At 45.5% G+C, this 25,163-nt stretch overlaps 1 protein-coding gene across 2 annotated transcripts in view; it reads right to left on the bottom strand.

The window, feature by feature from the left end:
* Nucleotides 1-25,163, bottom strand: part of LOC110507771 (membrane-associated phosphatidylinositol transfer protein 3) — a 156,833-nt gene that overhangs the window by 10,757 nt on the left and 120,913 nt on the right. For both annotated transcript variants that reach the window (XM_036965164.1, XM_036965165.1), the window contains exons 14-19: nt 4,753-4,869; nt 4,265-4,413; nt 3,800-3,949; nt 2,926-3,109; nt 2,320-2,448; nt 1,609-1,990 (exon numbers count right to left, since the gene is read on the bottom strand). In XM_036965164.1, coding sequence (XP_036821059.1) covers nt 1,676-1,990; nt 2,320-2,448; nt 2,926-3,109; nt 3,800-3,949; nt 4,265-4,413; nt 4,753-4,869 — 1,044 coding nt within the window. In that variant the 3' untranslated portion in view covers nt 1,609-1,675. The remainder of the gene's footprint in view (nt 1-1,608; nt 1,991-2,319; nt 2,449-2,925; nt 3,110-3,799; nt 3,950-4,264; nt 4,414-4,752; nt 4,870-25,163) is intronic.

Genomic DNA, 25,163 nt, shown 5'->3' with positions numbered 1-25,163 from the left:
TTCCGAATGTTCTGTAAGTGAACAGTGAATTATCCTATTCACCTGTGCATTACCGTGACCAACGAAAGACAACTATACTGAACAAAAATATACACGCAACATGCAACAATGTCTATGATTTTGCCGAGTTATAGTTCATATAAGGAAATCAGTCAATTTAAATACATTTAAATAAATTAATTAGGCTTCAATCTATGGACTTCACATGACTATTTTTGTTCAGTGTAGATTAGTTCCTACAGGCCCACTGAAGTGACATAGTACCCATGCTCCAATCTCCTTAATTGCAGAAACACTATTCCCAAAACCTAGAAATGAGTGGATTTCGGCTCTGTTAAATGGGAAAATAGGAGGCATTGGGCTTTTAAAATAAAGGAACTGTTCCTAATAATAGCACAGCTATCTCAGGTTCCTGCATGAATATTTATGAGGGAGTATACAGACTGATCTCTGCTCTCTCTCCGTTTCTGTCTGTCTGCTCTCCCCCTATCTCTATATCTTCCTGCCTGCTTTCTCCATCTCTCGTTCTCTTTCCTCTCTCTCCATCTTTCTGACTGCAGTCTCTCTCTCCATGTTTCACTTTTTAAGTTTTATCTCTCTCTCTGCCCCTCTCCCCTTCTCTCAGACAGTAAAGCTGTTATTATTATTATTTTGTTTAGCTGTATAAATCATAATGTCTGGGCCTCCCAAGTGGCGCAGTGGTCTAAGGCCTGGTTCGAGTCCAGGCTCTGTCGCAGCCGGCCGCGACTGGGAGACCCATGGGGCAGCGCACAATCGGCCCAGCGTCGCCCGGGTTATTGGAGGGTTTGGCTGGCAGGGATGTCCTTGTCACATCGCGCTCTAGCGATGCACGCTGACACGGTCGCTAAGTGTACGGTGTTTCCATTGTGTCAAGAAGCGGCTTGGTTGAGTTGTGTTTCGGAGGAAACATCGCTCTCGACCTTCGCCTCTCCTGAGACTGAACGAGACTTGCAGCGATGAGACAAGACTGTAACTACCAAAATACCACGAAATCGGGGAGAAAAGGGGTAAAATAAAAAAAATGATAATAATTAAAATCAAGCCGTCTGCCGCTCCTATTCCAGCTGTGATGACCCTTGTGTACCACACCACAAAACTTAACAAAATCAAGCCGTCTGCAGCTCCTATTCCAGCTGTGATGACCCTTGTGTACCACACCACAAAACATAACAAAATCAAGCCGTCTGCAGCTCCTATTCCAGCTGTGATGACCCTTGTGTACCACACCACAAAACTTAACAAAATCAAGGTGAACATTTATTGACTGCACTAGAGTACACAGCTTGGAGTCAAAGCTTTCCAAAGCCTTATGTTCTCAGAGGCTTAGGCCACATTGCTGAAGAGCCAAAAGTCAATATCTAAATTAATAATTTATTCACATTACATAATTGCCCATATGCTGCAGTCTACACAAATTACACAATGGAAGAGGGAACAAGGTATTTTCACAGCCTCAAGTACAACAACGCAGAAACAGGTTCTGGGGGGATATTTTCAGTGTGTTGCTATTATAGAGAGATGGTATAATCATACAGTTCTAGGAGTATAATATAGGGCAATTTAAACAATTTAAGTGTGAATGTTCACCTTGACCCTGGACACTGAGACCCCTGTCCTCCTCCTCTTCCATCATCCCTCCATCTCTCTCTGTCCGTCAGGGTGTCGTTTCTCCACGGTGCATGGAGGCCCGCCCCCAGACACCATGGCCACCTCCTCCCCCGGGGTCTTGGTCAGACTCTGGTTGGCTCTGGGCCCGCTCAGGCTTGGGGTTGGGGGTGCAGGGAGGATCAGGGTGTTGGACAGACATGGTTCTCCTCAGGTGGGTGCGTTTACACAGGAAGTCGGGTTTGGCAGAGAGGCCAAAGGAGCCTTTCTTCAGGACCATGCGTACTGAGGAAAGCTTCTTGGGTCTGGCCCGGTGGCCAAACTGCAGTGAGGAGAGGTGCACTGCATAGCCATCACTTAGGAACTATGGGAAAGAGCGCGAGAGAGAGAGAGAGAGTGCGAGAGAGAGAGAGTGCGAGAGAGAGAGAGAGAGAGCGAGAGAGAGAGAGAGAGAGTGCGAGAGAGAATAGGAGAATGCGAGAGCGAGAGAGAGAGCGAGAGAGAGAGCGAGACAGTTAGTGAGAGTGGCCATGTTAGATAAAAGAATAGAAGACTAAACAGGTAGATAGCGATGGAGAGTGACAGGAAAGACAGACAAGAATAGATACATCAAAACACGATCGATAACTATTAGTGAATCAATGCCATTAGCTTGATCGTTAAAGAAAAGTAGAAGAGTGTACTGATGTCTACCTGACATTGATTCTGGTACTTCTTGGAAGGCCTGCCCACAATATAAATCTGGGAAGGACTCAGACCCAGCATGTTGTACACAGAGATGTCCTTCATGGAGCCATAGGCTGAGTTGATCTTAATGTGACACTGGCAGAGAGAGAGAAGAGAGAGAGAGGGGGAGAGGAGAAAGAGAGAAAGAGGGAGAGAGAGAGACAGAGAGGGAAAGTGAGAGAGAGAGAAAGAAATAAAGAAAGGGAGAGAGAGAGGGATGGAGGGAGCGAGAGAGATAGAGAGAGATAGAGAAAGAAAGAAAGAAAGAAAGAAAGAGACAGAGAGGGAGGGGGGGAAGTAACACTTGATGATGGGTTTGGCACTTTCATGCAGTGCGACCAGAGGTTATACTGCTGTGCCTACAAAGTCAATGTCAATGTGAGAACCAAAGAAGTGTGCGTGAGAATAGGGGAGGAAGAGAAAGAGAGAAGAAGAGAGAGAGAGAAAGGGAGAGAAAAAATAGAGTGAGAGATATAGAGGGTGAGAGAGAGAAAGAGAGGAAGAGACATACACAAAGAGAAGGAGTCGAGATAGAAAGAAAAAGATATCCACATTATTTTGAAGGTATTGTACCTCCTGCACTAGGTTCCTGAGGAAGATGGTTTTCTGTCTCAGTGGGTCGTGGACCAGGCCCTCAGAGAAGAAGATCATGCCCTGGGGGAAGTTGTGTTGGGACAGCCATGACACCACACGCTGCTTCTGCATGTCTGGCCTCCCTGTGATGTAGATGATAAGATAGCCCAGGTCCTGCCAATGTCTGGACACAAAGATAAATAGATACATTGCTCTGAGAATTATCGTTTTCACTGAACATAACGACAGATTGACATCAATAATATTCCTCTGAGATTTATGGTTTATTTTTTATTTTCATCTTTTTAGTGTTTGTTTTCTCCCTTCATGTATTAAAGGGATACTACAGGATTTTTTTTACAATGAAGCCCTTTATCTACTTCCCCAGAGTCAGATTAACTTGTGGAGACATTTGCTATGTATCTGTGTCCAGTATGAAGGACGTTAGAGGTAGTTTTGCAAACCAGTGCTAACTAGCATTAGCGCAATGCCTGGAAGTTTACAGCTTTTTATGTAGACTTCCAGTCATTGCGCTAATGCTAGTTAGCAATTGCGCTAATGCTATTCAGCAACTTCCCTCAAACTCCCTTTAATGTGACAAAATAAAAGGATCATATTTTGAGCTGAACAGATGACTTCTTGGCGTTGCAATTTAGTTATCATTTTCATTCCATTAATCATTTCTCTCTGCTTGAACTGCTCCTTAATCAAACAAAATCTGGAAGACACATTCACAAACATACACACAAACAATTGCACGCACACACACACACACACACACACACACACACACACACACACACACACACACACACACACACACACACACACACACACACACACACACACACACACACACACAGTCATCATTTACCTGACGACGTCCACAGCTCCGGGACGGACTTTAGGGTCGCTGCCCATGATGGAGACGCTAGCAGCGAAGGAGCCATCGATGCTGAAGACCACACACTCCATCCCCCTGGGCAGCACCGTCAGGTAGGCCTCCGCACTAGTCTGATCTCCCCTGGGGAGAGAGAGGAAAAGAGAGGGGGAGAGGGGGGAGGATGATCAATAGGTTTGGTGGTAATTCACAGCAGCAGCACCTCTGGGGCTCCTTGTTATTCAACAACCTGTGAGTACACTGTTAGAGCTTCACGCTACTTTACCTCCATCGCTGATATGTGCCATATTTGAATTCAGTACCCTTTAACTCAGTACACTTTCATGGGAACTCATCCCAACCCACATCCATTTTATTATTGATAGAACCGCTAACATACTGTAACAAACATGCTGTGGTTGCATCTCAATAAGGAATAAAAAGGAGCTGTTTGATTACTTGACCACCATTTTGATAGGGTAGACCCCGGTGGCCAGCTTCTTGCTCTTGGGAATTGTGTAGACCACTCTGCCACTACTGGTGGTCACCTCTGTGTCAAAGTGGACCCAGCGGCCGGACTGGGGCTGTGTCATCAGGAGAATGTCCACCTGTGAGAGGACAAGATAGATTCATGATAAGATTATAAGGTTCAGGGCAGCAATTTAATTCCTTTCAATAAACTTTAGTGTTGACGTCTGTCAAAACACATTCCTTTGTCAGACCACTCACTTTAAGAGAAGTATCAATTTAACTTCATGGACACGCAGACACTTTTAAAAGTGCTGCAACTATAGTGTTGTAAATAGTGCAACGGGTGTTTGCAAATTATGCAAAAAGGTTCAGGAGCAAGATCCTTCGTCAGAGCAATATGGGTTCATGTTTATTGACATGCAGACACTTTTAATTAATAATGTTTATTGCTGAGGCATGTTGTGTGGTGTCGTCACCTTCTCTCCAGTCAGAGTCACCATGTCCAAGGGGCCGTACATGAACCGACCAACCAGAGTCTGTGGTCCCTCCTCTGTGGTGATGACATCATTCACCCTGTGGTTGCCAGTCACATTCTGCATGAGGAGAAGTCATTTTCTGTCACTTCTCTTTGGGTTTGTATGCATCCCAAATGGAACCCTACACTCTTAGAAAAAAGGTGCTATCTAGAACCTAAATGGAGAATCCTTTGAATAACCATATTTGGTTCCAAGTAGAACCTGTTTGGTTCCCGGTTGAACTCTTTTGGGTTCCATGTATAACCCTTTCCACAGACGGTTCTACATTGAACCAAAAAGGGTTGTACCTGGTGTAAAAAGGGTTGTACCTGGTGTAAAAAGGGTTGTACCTGGTGTAAAAAGGGTTGTACCTGGTGTAAAAGGGGTTGTACCTGGATCCAAAAAGGGTTGTCCTATGGGGAGAGCCTTTTTGCAACCCTTTTTCTAAGAGTATATAGTGCACGACTTTCACCAGAGACCATGATCTCTGGTCAAATGTAATGTACTATAAAGGGAATAGGGCCATTTGGGGCTACACATTTGTCTTTCATTACTTTCTGCATCACTCCTCTTCAGACGTAGTGGTTACATCGGCAGAATGGAATGTCAAAGGAACAATGACAAATAGCCCTACACGTTTTGATGCGATGCATCACATTTGAGACGTGTGGCTAATGAGTCTCAGAAGAAATGTGCACTACAGGACCTTACCAAAAGAGGCTGTCGAATCTCCATGAACCCCTGGCTACAGTAGGAGTGTGGTTCTAGTTCCCCTTCACTACATCTCATTTCAAAGAGAAAGATGAATAACCCTAACTGAGCTGAGCTAAGGAGAAATCCTCTAACTCTATGAACGCATCCCAAAAGGCACCCTATTCAATATGTAGTGCACACTACTTTTGACTAGGGCCCATATGGCTAGTCTAAAGTAGTGCACTACATAGAGAATAGCGTGCCATTTGGGACATAAAACAACTTTATTGCTGAGCTGGTGGGATTTTAATAGGAAATGAAAGCAAAGGAGTTTGCAGATGTAATTCCCTGGCTATGTTGCAGTGATGTATGCTGCATTACCTCAGTCTTAACCACAGGTGGTAGGTGATAGAGTAATTGGGGACGGGTTTGACTGAAGGAAACTTTTAGGAAACTTAAAGGGCCATTTCTAAGGGTTGTGGTGCAGTAGCATATGTACATTAAGGGCTCTATTTGAGCAAACCTAATGCAATGGTACATTTTTCACTGGCGGTAGCATTATAGGTACGGGGTTGTGTCAGAAATATTTTTGCTATTTTCAAAACTGGAATAATGGGAGCAGTAGCTGGTGGTGCGTAAGGGCTGAGTTTTGATTAATAAACAAGTTGTGGGTGTGTCGAGGCTTGACACCTCACTGGCCAATCAGAACGTGCTCCATGGATAAATACATGGTTGCTTCAAGTTGTGTCTTTACGTATTGTATTGTCACTCCAATTCAATGTTAGGATGAAACAGTCAGAGGTCACCATCTTCAGCGTGCAAATCAGCTAGAAAGATGTGTCGGCATCGAGTAATTGTCTCTGGCTCCCTCCCAGTTAGGGGGAGTGATGAGCTCTACAGCAGAGTCTCACAATTCAATTGTTGGTTGAAAACTGTTTTCTGCCCCTCACAAAATATAGAATTTGTAGATAATTGGCCCTCTTTCTGGGACACCCACAAACTGGCCTGTTGAGGAGTGACGGACTTCATCCTAGCTGGAGGGGTGCTCTCATCTTATTTCCGAACATTGACAGGGCTCTTAACTCCCCTAGCTCCACAATGAGATAGGGTGCAGGCAGCAGGCTGATAGCCAGCCTGCCAGCTTAGTGGAGCCTGCCACTAGCACAGTCAGTGTAGTCAGCTCAGCTATCCCCATTGAGACCGTGTCTGTGCCTCAATCTAGGTTCGGCAAAACTAAACATGGCGGTGTTCGCCTTAGCAATCTCACTAGGATAAAGACCACCTCCATTCCTGCCATTATTGAAAGAGATTGTGATATCTCACATCTCAAAATAGGGCTACTTAATGTTAGATCCCTCATTTCCAAGGCAGTTATAGTCAATGAACTAAACACTGATCATAATCTTGATGTGATTGGCCTGACTGAAACATGGCTTAAGCCTGATGAATTTACTGTGTTAAATGAGGCCTCACCTCCTGGCTACACTAGTGACCATATCCTCTGCAGAGACGGAGGTGTTGCTAACATTTACGACAGCAAATTTCAATTTACAAAACCCCCTCCCCCGACGTTTTCGTCTTTTGAGCTTCTAGTCATGTAATCTATGCAGCCTACACAATTACTTTTTATAGCTACTGTTTATAGGCCTCCTGGGCCATATACAGTGTTCCTCACTGAGTTCCCTGAATTCCTATCGGACCTTGTCGTCATGGCAGATAATATTCACATTTTAGGTGACTTTAATATTCACATGGAAAAGTCCACAGACCCACTCCAAAAGGCTTTCGGAGCCATCATCGACTAAGTGGGTTTTGTCCAACATGTCTCCGGACCTACTCACTGCCACAGTCATACTCTGGACCTAGTTTTGTCCTGTGGAATAAATGTTGTGGGTCTTAATGTTTTTCCTCATAATCCTGGACTATTGGACCACCATTTTATTACATTTGCAATCACAACAAATAATCTGCTCAGACCCTAACCAATGATCATCAAAAGCCATGCTATGAATTTTCGGACAACCCAAAGATTCCTAGATGCCATTCCAGACACCCTCCACCTACCCAAGGACGTCAGAGTACAAAAATCAGTTAACCATCTAACTGAGGAACTCAATTTAACCTTGAGCAATACCCTAGATGCAGTAACACCCCTAAAAAACTAAAACATTTGTCATAAGAAACTAGCTCCCTGGTATACAGAAAATATCCGAGCTCTGAAGCAAGCTTCCAGAAAATTGGAACGGAAATGGCGCTACACCAAACTGGAAGTCTTCCTACTAGCTTGGAAAGACAGTACCGTGCAGTATCGAAGAGCCCTCACTGCTGCTTGATCATCCTATTTTTCCAACTTAATTGAGGAGAATAACAACAATCCAAAACTAAATAGCAGCATTCCCCAAGAGAGGATGGCTTTCACTTCAGCCGTGATAAATTCATTAACTTCTTTGAGGAAAAGATCATGATCATTAGAAAGCAAAATACGGACTCCTCTTTAAATCTGCGTATTCCTCCAAAGCTCATTTGTCCTGAGTCTGCACAACTCTGCCAGGACCTAGGATCAAGAGAGACACTCAAGTTTTTTAATATATACAGTATATATCTTGACACATTGATGAAAATAATCATGGCCTCTAAACCTTCAAGCTGCATACTGGACCCTATTTCAACTAAACTACTGAAAGAGCTGCTTCCTGTGCTTGGACCTCCTATGCTGAACATAATAAACAGCACATCCACCAGATGTGTACCAAACTCACTAAATGTGGCAGTAATAAAGCCTCTCTTGAAAAAGGCAAACCTTGACCTGGAAAATATTAAAAACTATCGGCCTATATTGAATCTCCCATTCCTATCAACAATTGTAGAAAAAAATTAGAGAAAGCTGTTGCGCACAACTCACTGCCTTCCTGAAGACAAACAATGTACAGTGGGGCAAAAAAGTATGTGTCAAAGGCTTTTATTGACAATTACATGAAGTTGATGCAAAGAGTCAATATTTGCAGTGTTGACCCTTCTTTTCAAGACCTCTGAAATCTGCCCTGGCATGCTGTCAATTAACTTCTGGGCAGCCCATTCTTGCATAATCAATGCTTGGAGTTTTTCAGAATTTGTGGGGTTTTGTTTGTCCACCCGCCTCTTGAGGATTGACCACAAGTTCTCAATGGGATTAAGGTCTGGGGAGTTTCCTGGCCATGGACCCAAAATATCAATGTTTTGTTCCCCGAGCCACTTAGTTATCACTTATGCCTTATGGCAAGGTGCTCCATCATGCAGGAAAAGGCATTGTTTGTCACAAAACTGTTCCTGGATGGTTGGGAGAAGTTGCTCTCTTATTCATGGCTATGTTCTTAGGCAAAATTGTGAGTGAGCCCACTCCCTTGGCTGAGAAGCAATCCCACACATGAATGGTCTCAGGATGCTTTACTGTTGGCATGACACAGGACTGATGGTAGCGCTCACCTTGTCTTCTCCAGACAAGCTTTTTTTCAGATGCCCCAAACAATCAGAAAGGGGATTCATCAGAGAAAATGGCTTTACCCCAGTCCTCAGCAGTCCAATCCCTGTACCTTTTGCAGAATATCAGTCTGTCCCTGATGTTTTTCCTGGAGAGAAGTGGCTTCTTTGGTGCCCTTCTTGACACCAGGCCATCCTCCAAAAGTCTTCGCCTCACTGTGCCTGCAGATGAACTCACACCTGCCTGCTGCCACTCCTGAGCAGGCTCTGCACTGGTGGTGCCCCGATCCTGCAGCTGAATCAACTTTAGGAGACGGTCCTGGCGCTTGCTGGACTTTCTTGGGCACCCTGAAGCCTTCTTCACAACAATTGAACTGCTCTCCTTGAAGTTCTTGATGATCCGATAAATGGTTACGGTGCAATGGTTAGGTGCAATGGTTAAATGGTTAGGTGCAATTTTAATGGCAGCAATATCCTTGCCTGTGAAGCCCTTTTTCTTCAAAGCAATGATGACAGCACGTGTTTCCTTGCAGGTAACCATGGTTGACAGAGGAAGAACAATGATTCCAAGCACCACCCTCCTTTTGAAGCTTCCAGTCTGTTATTCGAACTCAATCAGCATGACGGAGTGATCTCCAGCCTTGTCCTCGTCAACACTCACACCTGTGTTAACGAGATAATCACTGACATGATGTCATCTGGTCCTTTTGTGGCAGGTCTGAAATGCAGTGGAAATGTTTCTTGGGGATTCAGTTCATTTGCATGGCAAAGAGGGACTTTGCAATTAATTGCAATTCATCTGATCCCTTTTCATAACATTCTGGAGTATATGCAAATTGCCATCATACAAACTGAGGCAGCAGACTTTGTGGAAATCAATATTTGTGTCATTCTCAAAACTTTTGGCCACGACTGTAGTGCTGCTTTTGATACCATCGATCACCACATTCTTGGAGATTGGAAACGCAAATTGGTCTATACGGACAAGTTCTGGCCTGGTTTAGATCTTATCTTTTGGAAAGATATCAGTTTGTCTCTGTGGATGGTTTGTCCTCTGACAAATCAACTGTACATTTTGGTGTTCCTCAAGGCTCGGTTTTAGGACCACTATTGCTTTCACTATATATTTTACCTCTTGGTGGTGTCAATCGGAAACATAATGTTAACTTTCACTGCTATGCGGACAACACACAGCTGTACATTTCGATGAAACATGGTGAAGCCCCAAAATTGCCCTCCCTAGAAGCCTGTGTTTCAGACATAAGGAAGTGGATGGTGGCAAATGTTCTACTTTTAAACTCGGACAAAACAGAGATGCTAGTTCTAGGTCCCAAGAAACAAAGAGATTTTCTGTTGGATCTGACAATTAATCTTGATGGTTGTACAGTCGTCTCTAATAAAACTGTGAAGGACCTCGGCATAACTCTGGACCCTGATCTCTCATTTGACGAACATATCAAGACTGTTTCAAGGACAGCTTTTTTCCATCTACGTAACATTGCAAAAATCTTTCTGTCCAAAGATTACGCAGAAAAATTAATCGATGCTTTTGTCACTTCTAGGTTAGACTACTGCAATGCTCTACTTTCCAGCTACCCGGATAAAGCACTAAATAAACTTCAGTTAGTGCTAAACACGGCTGCTAGAATCTTGATTGGACCCAAAAATGTGATCATATTACCTCAGTGCTAGCCTCTCTACACTGGCTTCCTGTTAAGGCTAGGGCTGATTTCAAGGTTTTACTGCTAACCTACAAAGCAATACATGGGCTTGCTCCTACCTATCTTTCCAATTTGGTCCTGCCGTACATACCTACATGTACGCTACGGTCACAAGACACAGGACTCCTTACTGTCCCTAGAATTGCTAAGCAAACAGCTGGAGGCAGGGCTTTCTCCTATAGAGCTCCATTTTTATGGAATGCTCTGCCTATCCATGAGAGAAACGCAGACTCGGTCTCAACCTTTAAGTCTTTATTGAAGACTCATCTCTTCAGTAGGTCCTATGATTGAGTGTAGTCCAGCCCAGGAGTGTGAAGGTGAATGGAAAGGCACTGGAGCAATGAACCGCCCTTGCTGTCTCTGCCTGGCCGGTTCCCCTCTCTCCACTGGGATTCTCTGCCTCAAACCCTATTAAAGGGGCTGAGTCACTGGCTTACTGGTGCTCTTCCATGCCAGCCCTAGGAGGGGTGTGTCATTTGAGTGGGTTGAGTCACTGACGTGGTCTTCCTGCCCGGGTTGGCGCCCCCCCTTGGGTTGTCCCGTGGGGGAGCTCTTCGTGGGCTATACTTGGCGTTGTCTCAGGATGGTAAGTTGGTGGTTGAAGATATCCCTCTAGTGGTGTGGGGGGTGTGCTTTGGCAAAGTGGGTGGGGTTATATCCTGCCTGTTTGGCTCTGTCCGGGGGTAACGTCGGACGGGGCCACAGTGTCTACCGACCCCTCCTGCCTCATCCTCCAGTATTTATGCTGCAGTAGTTTATGTGTTAGGGGGCTAGGGTCAGTCTGTTATATCTGGATTATTTCTCGTGTCTTATCCAGTGTCCTGTGTAAATTGAAGTATGCTCTCTCTCTCTCTCTCTCTCCCTCTTTCTCTCTTTTCTCGGGGGACCTAGGACCATGCCTCAGGACTACCTGGCCTGATGACTCCTTGCTGTCCCCAGTCCACCTGGTCATGCTGCTGCTGTTCCAGTTTCAACTGTTCTGCCTGGGGATATAGAACCCTGACCTGTTCACTGGATGTGCTACCTGTCCCAGACCTGCTGTTTTCAACTCTCTAGAGACAGCAGAAGCGGTAGGCATACTTTGAATGATCGGCTATGAAAGCCAACTGACATTTACTCCTGAGGTGCTGACCTGTTGCACCCTCTACAACCACTGTGATTATTATTATTTGACCCTGCTGGTCATCTATGAACATTTGAACATCTTGGCCATGTTCTGTTATAATCTCCACCCGGCACAGCCAGAAGAGGACTGGCCACCCCTCATAGCCTGGTTCTTCACTAGGTTTCTTCCTAGGTTCTGGCCTTTCTAGGGAGTTTTTCCTAACCACTGTGCTTCTACACCTGCATTGCTTGCTGTTTGGGGCTTTAGGCTGAGTTTCTGTACAGCACTTTGTGACATCAGCTGATGTAATAAGGGCTTTATAAATACATTTGATTGGTTGATTGAATGTTAGTCTGCTATAGCCTAGTTTGTTAAATAGCCTGTCCCATATTTGCCAAATATATTGAACGTGTTTGTATTCCACATTGTTCTAATTGCATTTCCTTAATATTATTTGCTAAATATATTGAAGATGTTTGTATTCCACATTATTCTAATTGCATTTCTTCAATATGGAATGACACTATTTAACATAGGTTATAGCATTCACACTGATATAAAGGCTAGGCCAACTGTAAATTGCAGTCTGGACATGGACATGCCACACATAATCAATGAGCAAGATTAAATTCACTAGGCGTTTGATAAGGCCTAAAATGAGTATAATTCAAATTTAAAAAAATAAGAAAACTTGTTTTAAATAGGCTATGTTTAAATAAAGTTACAGGCACCATAATTGCTCCTCGTGGGCTTATAATATAGACAAGGCAATTTAGAATATGGGTTTTACGCACATCCAAACTTTTCACAGGAGCTGGATAAAGATCCAATATAAAGAGAAAAGGGAATGTAATGTTATACTGCTCCCAATTGTAAAGTTTTATAAACATCATGAAACCATCGTACAGATCAGATTTGCACTTATTTGCAGATGAAATGACATTGCATTCGAGCCATAAACCCATTGATAGTAAGTTTGATTTTTTAATCAAATTAAACGGAAAACAATCTGTTCGTTTTTTAAAACAACAACTATTTTTCTAAATATGATCGGGTCACATAAGCATAAGGCAATGTGTGCACACATACACTACCGTTCAAAAGTTTGGGGTCACTTAGAAATGTCCTTGTTTCTGAAAGAAAAGCACATTTTTTGTCCATTTAAATAATATCAAATTGATCTGAAATACAGTGTAGACATTGTTAATGTTGAAAATGTCTATTGTAGCTGTAAACGACGGATTCTTTATGGAATATCTACATAGGCATATCAGCAACCATCACTCCTGTGTTCTAATGGCACGTTGTGTTAGCTAATCCAAGTCAACAGTGAAGAGGCGACTCTGGGATGCTGGCCTTCTAGGCAGAGTTCCTCTGTCCAGTGTTTGTGTTCTTTTGCCCATCTTAATCTTTTCTTTTTAGCCAGTCTGATATATGTTTTTTTCTATGCAACTCTGCCTAGAAGGCCAGCATCCCGGAGTCGCCTCTTCACTGTTGATGTTGAGATTGGTGTTTTGCGGGTACTATTTAATGAAGCTGCCAGTTGAGGACTTGTGAGGCGTCTGTATCTCAAACTAGACTCTCTAATGTACTTGTCCTCTTGCTCAGTTGTGCACCGGGGCCTCCCACTCCTCTTTCTGTTCTGGTTAGAGCCGGTTTGCGCTTTTATGTGAAGGGAGAAGTACACAGCGTTGTATGAGATCTTCAGTTCCTTTAAAGTTTCTTGCATGGAATAGCCTTCATTTCTCAGAACAAGAATAGACTGACGAATTTCATAATAAAGTCCTTTGTTTCTGGCCATTTTGAGCCTGTAATCGAACCCACAAATGCTGATGCTCCAGATACTCAACAAGTCTAAAGAAGGCCAGTTTGATTGCTTCTTTAATCAGGACAACAGTTTTCAGCTGTGCTAACGTAATTGCAAAAGGGTTTTCTAATGATCAATTAGCCTTTTAAAATGATAAACTTGGATTAGCTAACACAACGTGCCTTTGGAACACAGGATTGATGGTTTCTGAAAATGGGCCTCTACACCTATGTAGATATTCCATAAAAAATCTGCTGCTTCCAGCTAAAATATTAATTTACAACATTAACAATGTCTACACTGTTCTGATCAATTTGATGTTATTTTAATGGACAAAAAAATTGCCTTTCTTTCAAAAAAATGACATTTCTAAGTGACCCCAAACTTTTGAACGGTAGAGTAGGCCCAACGGCTCTTTGGCAGGAGGCATGGATGTTTGTCTTATCCATTGAAGATAGTTTATTAAATAGTATACAGTAATCCTATAATAGGCCTAGTTATAACAAACATGTAGCCTATCTAGTTTTGTTATTGACTTCAACATGGAAATATTCCACTACACACATTGCATTCATTCTTCGAAAATGCACTGCATGTTCGAGCCATGGACAATTGGACACTGCCCAAACGTTATAATGAGATAAGCCTACGCCATTGATATGGCCTGTTAGTGACTTTGCCACGTGAAAGGTAAACAAACAAACAGGCAAATAGCCTAGGCTACAAGTGGATACAGCACCAATGACAGTAATCGTAATTCACGAGATTTGACAGTTCAGTCCAACAGATGAAAATGGAATATGCAATTTTTTTTTACAAAATGATAAAGGAAAAACAATTAGCAAGTCTATTGTAATAACTTGATGTTCCTTAACAGACTTCCTACAGTCACTGAAACCTTTCATTCAATGAGCATTGCACATATGACTAATGAAGAACAACCTGCATGGATGTCCAATATAAAGAAAGGAATGCCTGTTGACTGTTATGCTGCTCATGATATAATAAAACATTGGTCATAGGCTACTGATTAGGCTACTGATTAGGCTACTGTGCGCTTCCACTGGCAAAATTGATGTCATAACCAACTGCACCAGAATTGGAAAATAGCAGAGTGCTAGCTTTTACAAGTTAAAACCGCCGTTAAGGGGGCGCTCTTAACGTAAGCTGAAAATAGAGGCCTAAGTATCTAATGAAACCTAACGTGCTTTTTTGGGCATTTCTGAGCATATTCGATGTCACAGAAATACGCAGTGTTACCAAATGGTACATTGTTTATTGTACATAAACTACCACATCATATTCAGCAGAACTGTATAAAGGCTACGTAATACTCTTAAAACATAGCTCCATGAGCCTAGTTTGAGCACACTAACCAATGTTGTAGACTGATGTGATGTGTTAGTCTTTGTATCATGAATATTTGGACACCAGTTATTGTCATCTAATGAAGCAGGTAAACAGATTAAGTTTGTCAATAATTAATCCTCGTCAGTTCCGGGCCATGCTGAACTGAAGCTGTGGCATCTCAGCATGCCTTAGACACACACGCACGCACGCACGCACGCACGCACGCACGCACGCACGCACACACACACACACACACACACACACACACACACACACACACACACACACACACACACACACACACACACACACACACACACACACACACACACAGGAAACACACACAGAGTTTTACACACTGGTACGTCTGCAGCACTGTCTACTGCTGTGAACAGGCTGAAAGGCCAGATTAATTCCAATATCAGGCTAGTGACAACATTCCTCTGCTACAGGTCACTGCTGAATCTCTCTGCATGAATGCCTGTCTTATGGGAAAATAGAAGAACATATCGCTATCACACTGGGTGAGTGGTGAGTTCACCTTGCCCCCCAACACACACTGAGAGGAAGAGATGAACTTTGGAGAAGCAGAGCCCCGTTTTACTGGTGACAATGGTGCTCAGGAAGCAGCACAGGCAGCGGTGGCCCCACTCCATCAGTGACAAAGAGCCCCTTACTAGGAGAGTGAACTGAAGTCACAGCATCACTGACACCAGGCAGGGCCCTCTGAATGGTATCACTATCCCCTGGATGAGCTGGCAGAGCCCAGATAAAGTCTATACAGGGCACCTGGAGACTGTATAGCAATACAGCTATACCAGATATCATATTCAGGTCATATTATCCAAGCTGCTCCTCTTCCAGCTGTCTCTCATCTACCACTTACACAAGAGACAGATCACAGGATTAGAGGCACAGTCCAAAAATAAAACCTATGGCCAGTTTCCTTAAATGTAGATATGTTCCAGTTGGCCACGCAGTACATAATATAACTGGACAAAAGCCCATTGTTATTTAATTATTTCCTTTGAATATACTGTGAATTAAAGATGGCCCAGAAATAGACTATACTGACTTTTCAGCCTGGCAGTAGTCATGTTGTCTTTTATGCTGGAGTATCAGTTAATTGTGGTGTTGTGCTAGCATCTTTTTCCTGACATTCAGGACTCAGCCCACACAAGCAACAATTTCACAAGATTGCAGAAGCTCTTCGCCCATTCAGTATTGGTGTATTTCTTGGTTCAACTAAAAGAGACCAATGCTATTGAGGCAGAAATTATTAAAACTGTGAAAAGATGTGTGAAGCTGATGGTAAGAGTGCCTGTGTAACTGTGTGTGTGCTTGCGTGTGTGTGTGTGTGTGTGTGTGTGTGTGTGTGTGTGTGTGTGTGTGTGTGTGTGTGTGTGTGTGTGTGTGTGTGTGTGTGTGTGTGTGTGCGCGCACATGTCCTTATCCCTTTGTCTCTGATTGAGATTCAATTAGAAAACACGTTTGAAAGTCTCCAGCAGATTTCAGCTAAAGATTATTCAATATTTATTGGAATTTCTTCAAACAGGGATTGAACAGAATGTAATCTGTGTCTTTCTCCAGTACATAGAGTAGGGTCTGTCCATATATTGATAAAGGCGCAGGAGGGATGGCTGCCGTTTTATGGACACCTAACCAACTGCGCTATTTTGGTAGGTTTTTTTGTATTGTTTGTAACTAATTTTGTACATACTGTTGCTGCTACCGTCTCTTATGACAGAAAAGAGCTTCTGGACATCAGAACGGCGATTACTCACTGTGAACTGGACAAAATAAATAAATGTAACGAGTCCGGCGCAAAGGATGTACTGCTTTGTCGAAACAAGGCCAACATCCTTGTCATCCGCGTGACAAGACAGTGAAAAGACAGAGAAAAATGAGGAGGAGGGCAGGGTGCCTTGTAAGAATTCGCATGACGAGTAGGTAAACCACCACTACCCTCCGTATTATAGGCCAACGTGCAATCATTGGAAAACAAACTGGACGATCTACGATTAAGACTGTCCTACCAACAAGACATTAAAAACTGTAATATCTTATGTTTCACAAGACTTCAAGAAAACGACAACATGGATAATATAGAACTGGCTGGCTTCTCCGTCCCTCGTCAGGACAGAGCAGCTACGTCTGGTAAGACCAGGGGTGGGGGAGTGTGTTTATTTGTTAATAACTGCTGGTGTGCAATATTAATATTAAAGAAGTCTCAAGATATTGCTCGCCTGAGGTAGAGTACCTTGTGATAAGCTGTAGACCACACTATCTACCAAGAGAGGTGTCATCTATATTATTTACCACCACAAACCGATGCTGGGACTAAGAACGCTCTCAACGAGCTGTATAAGGCCATAAGCAAACAAGAAGATGCTCATCCAGAAGTGGCACTCCTAGAGGCCGAGGACTAATGCAGGGAAACTTAAATCTGTTTTACCTCATTTCTACCAGCATGTTAAATGTGCAACCAGAGGAAAAAAAACTCTAGACCACCTTTACTTTACTTTGAAAGGCTGGTCATGACTCACATCAATACCATCATGCCGGAAACCCTAGACCCACTCCAATTTGCATACTTCCCCAACAGATCCACCTGTGACGCAATCTCAATCGCACCCCTTACTTCCCTTTCCCACCTGGACAAAAGGAACACCTACAGTGCCTTGCGAAAGTATTCGGCCCCCTTGAACTTTGCGACCTTTTGCCACATTTCAGGCTTCAAACATAAATATATAAAACTGTATTTTTTTGTGAAGAATCAACAACAAGTGGGACACAATCATGAAGTGGAACGACATTTATTGGATATTTCAAACTTTTTTAACAAATCAAAAACTGAAAAATTGGGCGTGCAAAATTATTCAGCCCCTTTACTTTCAGTGCAGCAAACTCTCTCCAGAAGTTCAGTGAGGATCTCTGAATTATCCAATGTTGACCTAAATGACTAATGATGATAAATACAATCCACCTGTGTGTAATCAAGTCTCCGTATAAATGCACCTGCACTGTGATAGTCTCAGAGGTCCGTTAAAAGCGCAGAGAGCATCATGAAGAACAAGGAACACAGCAGGCAGGTCCGAGATACTGTTGTGAAGAAGTTTAAAGCCGGATTTGGATACAAAAATATTTCCCAAGCTTTAAACATCCCAAGGAGCACTGTGCAAGCGATAATATTGAAATGGAAGGAGTATCAGACCACTGCAAATCTACCAAGACCTGGCCGTCCCTCTAAACTTTCAGCTCATACAAGGAGAAGACTGATCAGAGATGCAGCCAAGAGGCCCATGATCACTCTGGATGAACTGCAGAGATCTACAGCTGAGGTGGGAGACTCTGTCCATAGGACAACAATCAGTCGTATATTGCACAAATCTGGCCTTCATGGAAGAGTGGCAAGAAGAAAGCCATTTCTTAAAGATGTCCATAAAAAGTGTTGTTTAAAGTTTGCCACAAGCTACCTGGGAGACACACCAAACATGTGGAAGAAGGTGCTCTGGTCAGATGAAACCAAAATTGAACTTTTTGGCAACAATGCAAAACGTTATGTTTGGCGTAAAAGCAACACAGCTGAACACACCATCCCCACTGTCAAACATGGTGGTGGCAGCATCATGGTTTGGGCCTGCTTTTCTTCAGCAGGGACAGTGAAGATGGTTAAAATTGATGGGAAGATGGATGGAGCCAAATACAGGACCATTCTGGAAGAAAACCTGATGGAGTCTGCAAAAGACCTGAGACTGGGACGGAGATTTGTCTTCCAACAAGACAATGATCCAAAACATTCCATACAATGGAATGGTTCAAAAATAAACATATCCAGGTGTTAGAATGGCCAAGTCAAAGTCCAGACCTGAATCCAATCGAGAATCTGTGGAAAGAACTGAAAACTGCTGTTCACAAATGCTCTCCATCCAACCTCACTGAGCTCGAGCTGTTTTGCAAGGAGGAATGGGAAAAAATGTCAGTCTCTCGAAGTGCAAAACTGATAGAGACATACCCCAAGCGACTTACAGCTGTAATCGCAGCAAAAGGTGGCGCTACAAAGTATTAACTTAAGGGGGCTGAATAATTTTGCACGCCCAATTTTTCAGTTTTTGATTTGTTAAAAAAGTTTGAAATATCCAATAAATGTCGTTCCACTTCATGATTGTGTCCCACTTGTTGTTGATTCTTCACAAAAAAATACAGTTTTATATCTTTATGTTTGAAGCCTGAAATGTGGCAAAAGGTCGCAAAGTTCAAGGGGGCCGAATACTTTCGCAAGGCACTGTATGTGAGAATACTGTTCATTGACTACAGCGCAGCGTTCAACACCATAGTACCCACAAAGTTCATTACTAACCTAAGGACTCTGGGACTAAACACCTCGCTCTGCAACTGGATCCTGGACTTCCTGACAGGCCGCCCCTAGGTGGTAAAGGTAGGCAACAACACAACTGTCATGCTGATCCTCAACACGGGGGCCCCTCAGGGTTGTGTGCTTAGTCCCCTCCTTCACTCCCTGTTCACCCACGAATGCGTGGCCAACGACGACTCCAACACCATCATTAAGTTTGCTTAACAACAGTGGTAGGTAGGCCTGATCACCGACAATGATAAGAGAGCTTAAAGGGAAGGGGGTCAGAGACCTGGCCGTGTGGTGCCAGGACAACAACCTCTCCCTCAATGTGAGCAAGACAAAGGAGCTGATCGTGGACTATAGGAAAAGGAGGGCCGAACAGGCCCCCACTAACATCGATGGGGCTGAATTGGAGCGGGCCGTGAGTTTGAAGTTCCTTGGTGTCCACATCACCAACAAACTATCATGGTTCAAAAAACACCAAGACAGTGGTGAAGACGGCACGACAACACCTTTTCCCCCTCAGGAGATAAAGATTTGGCATCGGTTCCCAGATCCTCAAAAAGTTATACAGCTGCACCATCAAGAGCATCACCACCTGGTATGGCAACTGCTTGACCTCCGACCGTAAGGCGCAATAGAGGGTAGCGCGTACAGCCCAGTACTACACTGGGGCCAAACTTCCTGACATCCAGGACCTATATACAAGGCCAGGGGAGGGCAAATCCAGTCCTCGAGGGCCTGATAGCTGGGGAAAAACTGTGACACCTAACACACCTGACTCCAATATCACCTAATCATGATCTTCAGTTTAGAATGCAATTTGATTAACCAGCTGTGTTTGGTAGGGACGGAGAAAAAGTGTGACAATCAGGCCCTCGAGGACTGGAGTTGCCCACCCCTGTACTAGGCGGTGTCAGAGGAAAGCCATAAAAATTGTCAAAGACTCCAGTCACCCAAGTCATTGTTACGGTGCGTGAATGAGGACCCAAAAGCGAATCAACTTAAACAGAGCTTCTTTAATTACCAAACATAGGTAGGCTCAGATGGACCGGCAGATTCCGACAGGACAGGACAAGGTTACAGCAAACATGACGACAGTCTGGTTCAGGCATGAATGACACAAACAAACAAGAATCCGACAAGGACAGGAGCAGAAACAGAGAGAGATATAGGGACCTAATCAGAGGGACAAAAGGGAACAGGTGGGGAACGGGGTGAATGGGTAGTTAGAGGAGACAAGGGACAGCTGGGGGAAAGCGGGGGAGAAAAGGTAACCTAACACGACCAGCAGAGGGAGACAGGGTGAAGGGAAAGGACAGAGACAAGACAACATGACAGTACCCCCCCACTCACCGAGCGCCTCCTGGCGCACTCGAGGAGGAAACCTGGCGGCCACGGAGGAAATCATCAATCAGCGCACGGTCCAGCACGTCCCGAGAGGGAACCCAACTCCTCTCCTCAGGACCGTACCCCTCCCAGTCAACTAGGTACTGATGACCACGGCCCCGAGGACGCATGTCCAAGATCTTACGGACCCTGTAGATAGGTGCGCCCTCGACAAGGATGGGGGGGGGGGGGGGGGAAGACGAGCGGGGGCGCGAAGAACGGGCTTAACACAGGAGACATGGAAGACAGGGTGGACGCGACGAAGATATCGCGGAAGAAGAAGTCGCACTGCGACAGGATTAATGACCTGAGAGATACGGAATGGACCAATGAACCGCGGGGTCAACTTGCGAGAAGCCGTCTTAAGGGGAAGGTTCTGAGTGGAGAGCCAAACTCTCTGACCGCGACAATACCTAGGGCTCTTAGTTCTACGCTTATTAGCAGCTCTCACAGTCTGCGCCCTATAACGGCAAAGTGCAGACCTGACCCTCTTCCAGGTGCGCTCGCAACGTTGGACAAAAGCCTGAGCGGAGGGGACGCTGGACTCGGCGAACTGAGATGAGAACAACGGAGGCTGGTACCCGAGGCTACTCTGAAAAGGAGATAGCCCGGTCGCAGACGAAGGAAGCGAGTTGTGGGCGTATTCTGCCCAGGGGAGCTGTTCTGACCAAGACGCAGGGTTGCGAAAAGAAAGACTGCGTAAGATGCGACCAATAGTCTGATTGGCCCGTTCTGCTTGACCGTTAGACTGGGGGTGAAAGCCGGAAGAGAGACTGACGGAAGCCCCAATCAAACGGCAAAACTCCCTCCAAAATTGAGACGTGAATTGCGGACCTCTGTCCGAAACGACGTCTGACGGAAGGCCATGAATTCTGAAAACATTCTCGATGATGATTTGTGCCGTCTCTTTAGCAGAAGGAAGCTTAGCAAGGGGAATGAAATGAGCCGCCTTAGAGAACCTATCGACAACCGTAAGAATAACAGTCTTCCCCGCTGACGAAGGCAGTCCGGTGACAAAATCTAAGGCGATGTGAGACCACGGTCGAGAGGGAATAGGAAGCGGCCTGAGACGGCCGGCAGGAGGAGAGTTACCGGACTTAGTCTGCGCGCAGACCGAACAAGCAGCCACGAAACGACGCGTGTCATGCTCCCGGGTGGGCCACCAGAAACGCTGGCGAATGGAAGCAAGCGTACCCCGAACGCCAGGGTGGCCGGCTAACTTGGCAGAGTGAGCCCACTGAAGAACGGCCAGACGAGTAGGAACGGGAACGAAAAGAAGGTTCCTAGGACAAGCGCGCGGCGACGGAGTTTGAGTGAGTGCTTGCTTTACCTGCCTCTCAATTCCCCAGACAGTCAACCCGACAACACGCCCCTCAGGGAGAATCCCCTCGGGGTCAGTGGAGGCTACTGAAGAACTGAAGAGACGAGACAAAGCATCAGGCTTGGTGTTCTTAGAGCCCGGACGATAAGAAATCACGAACTCGAAACGAGCGAAAAACAGCGCCCAACGCGCCTGACGCGCATTAAGTCGTTTGGCAGAACGGATGTACTCAAGGTTCCTATGGTCAGTCCAAACGACAAAAGGAACGGTCGCCCCCTCCAACCACTGTCGCCATTCGCCTAGGGCTAACCGGATGGCGAGCAGTTCGCGGTTACCCACATCATAGTTACGTTCCGACGGCGACAGGCGATGAGAAAAATACGCGCATGGGTGGACCTTGTCGTCAGAGAGGGAGCGCTGAGAAAGGATGGCTCCCACTCCCACCTCTGACGCGTCAACCTCGACAACGAACTGTCTAGAGACGTCAGGTGTAACAAGGATAGGAGCGGATGTAAAACGATTCTTGAGGAGATCAAAAGCTCCCTGGGCGGAAACGGACCACTTAAAGCACGTCTTGACAGAAGTAAGGGCTGTGAGAGGAGCTGCCACCTGACCGAAATTACGGATGAAACGACGATAGAAGTTCGCGAAGCCGAGAAAGCGCTGCAGCTCGACGCGTGACTTAGGGACGGGCCAATCAATGACAGCTTGGACCTTAGCGGGATCCATCTTAATGCCTTCAGCGGAAATAACAGAACCGAGAAATGTGACGGAGGAGGCATGAAAAGTGCACTTCTCAGCCTTCACAAAAAGACAATTCTCTAAAAGGCGCTGGAGGACACGTCGAACGTGCTGAACATGAATCTGGAGTGACGGTGAAAAAATCAGGATATCGTCAAGGTAAACGAAAACAAAGATGTTCAGCATGTCTCTCAGGACATCATTGACTAATGCCTGAAAGACAGCTGGAGCGTTAGCGAGGCCGAAAGGAAGAACCCGGTATTCAAAGTGCCCTAACGGAGTGTTAAACGCCGTCTTCCACTCGTCCCCCTCCCTGATGCGCACGAGATGGTAAGCGTTACGAAGGTCCAACTTAGTGAAAAACCTGGCTCCCTGCAGGATCTCGAAGGCTGAAGACATAAGAGGAAGCGGATAACGATTCTTCACTGTTATGTCATTCAGCCCTCGATAATCTATGCAGGGGCGCAGAGACCCGTCCTTCTTCTTGACAAAAAAAAACCCCGCTCCGGCGGGAGAGGAGGAGGGGACTATGGTACCGGCGTCAAGAGCTACAGACAAATAATCTTCGAGAGCCTTACGTTCGGGAGCCGACAGAGAGTATAGTCTACCCCGGGGGGGGGTGGTTCCCGGAAGGAGATCAATACTACAATCATACGACCGGTGTGGAGGAAGAGAGGTGGCCCTGGACCGACTGAACACCGTGCGCAGATCGTGATATTCCTCCGGCACCCCTGTCAAATCACCAGGCTCCTCCTGTGAAGAAGAGACAGAGGAAACAGGAGGGATAGCAGACATTAAACATTTCACATGACAAGAGACGTTCCAGGAGAGGATAGAATTACTAGACCAATTAATGGAAGGATTATGACAAACTAGCCAGGGATGGCCCAAAACAACAGGTGTAAAAGGTGAACGAAAAATTAAAAAAGAAATGGTTTCACTATGATTACCAGAAACAGTGAGGGTTAAAGGTAGCGTCTCACGCTGAATCCTGGGGAGAGGACTACCATCCAGGGCGAACAAGGCCGTGGGCTCCTTTAACTGTCTGAGAGGAATGTCATGTTCCCGAGCCCAGGTCTCGTCCATAAAACAGCCCTCCGCCCCAGAGTCTATTAAGGCACTGCAGGAAGCTGACGAACCGGTCCAGCGTAGATGGACCGACAAGGTAGTGCAGGATCTTGAAGGAGAGACAGGAGTAGTAGCGCTCACCAGTAGCCCTCCGCTTACTGACGAGCTCTGGCCTTTTACTGGACATGAAGTGACAAAATGACCAGCGGAACCGCAATAGAGACAGAGGCGGTTGGTGATTCTCCGTTCCCTCTCCTCAGTCGAGATGCGGATACCTCCCAGCTGCATGGGCTCAGCACCCGAGCCGGCAGAGGAAGATGGTAGTGATGCGGAGAGGGAGGCGACGGAGAGCGCGAGCTCCTTTCCACGAGCTCGGTGACGAAGATCAACCCGTCGCTCAATGCGAATAGCGAGTTCAATCAAGGAATCCACGCTGGAAGGAACCTCCCGGGAGAGAATCTCATCCTTTACCTCTGCGCGGAAACCCTCCAGAAGACGAGCGAGCAAGGCCGGCTCGTTCCAGCCACTGGAGACAGCAAGAGTGCGAAACTCAATAGAGTAGTCTGTTATGGATCGATTGCCTTGACATAGGGAAGACAGGGCCCTGGAAGCCTCCTCCCCAAAAACAGATCGATCAAAAACCCGTATCATCTCCTCCTTAAAGTCTTGATACTGGTTAGTACACTCAGCCCTTGCCTCCCAGATTGCCGTGCCCCACTCACGAGCCCGTCCAATAAGGAGAGATATGACGTAGGCGACACGAGCAGTGCTCCTGGAGTAAGTGTTGGGCTGGAGAGAAAACACAATATCACACTGGGTGAGGAACGAGCGGCATTCAGTGGGCTCCCCAGAGTAACACGGCGGGTTATTGATTCTGGGCTCCGGAGATTCGAAAGCCCTGGAAGTGGCCGGTGGATCGAGGCGGAGATGGTGAACCTGTTCTGTGAGGTTGGAGACTTGGGTGGCCAGGGTCTCAACGGCATGTCGAGCAGCAGACAATTCCTGCTTGTGTCTGCCTAGCATCGCTCCCTGGATCTCGACGGCTGAGTGGAGAGGATCCGAAGTCGCTGGGTCCATTCTTGGTCGGATTCTTCTGTTACGGTGCGTGAATGAGGACCCAAAAGCGAATCAACTTAAACAGAGCTTCTTTAATTACCAAACATAGGTAGGCTCAGATGGACCGGCAGATTCCGACAGGACAGGACAAGGTTACAGCAAACATGACGACAGTCTGGTTCAGGCATGAATGACACAAACAAACAAGAATCCGACAAGGACAGGAGCAGAAACAGAGAGAGATATAGGGACCTAATCAGAGGGACAAAAGGGAACAGGTGGGGAACGGGGTGAATGGGTAGTTAGAG

This window comes from Oncorhynchus mykiss, chromosome 27, assembly GCF_013265735.2.
Source record: "Oncorhynchus mykiss isolate Arlee chromosome 27, USDA_OmykA_1.1, whole genome shotgun sequence".
NCBI classification, from domain to species: Eukaryota; Metazoa; Chordata; class Actinopteri; order Salmoniformes; family Salmonidae; genus Oncorhynchus; species Oncorhynchus mykiss.
This window is presented reverse-complemented; position numbering and strand designations above follow the sequence as displayed.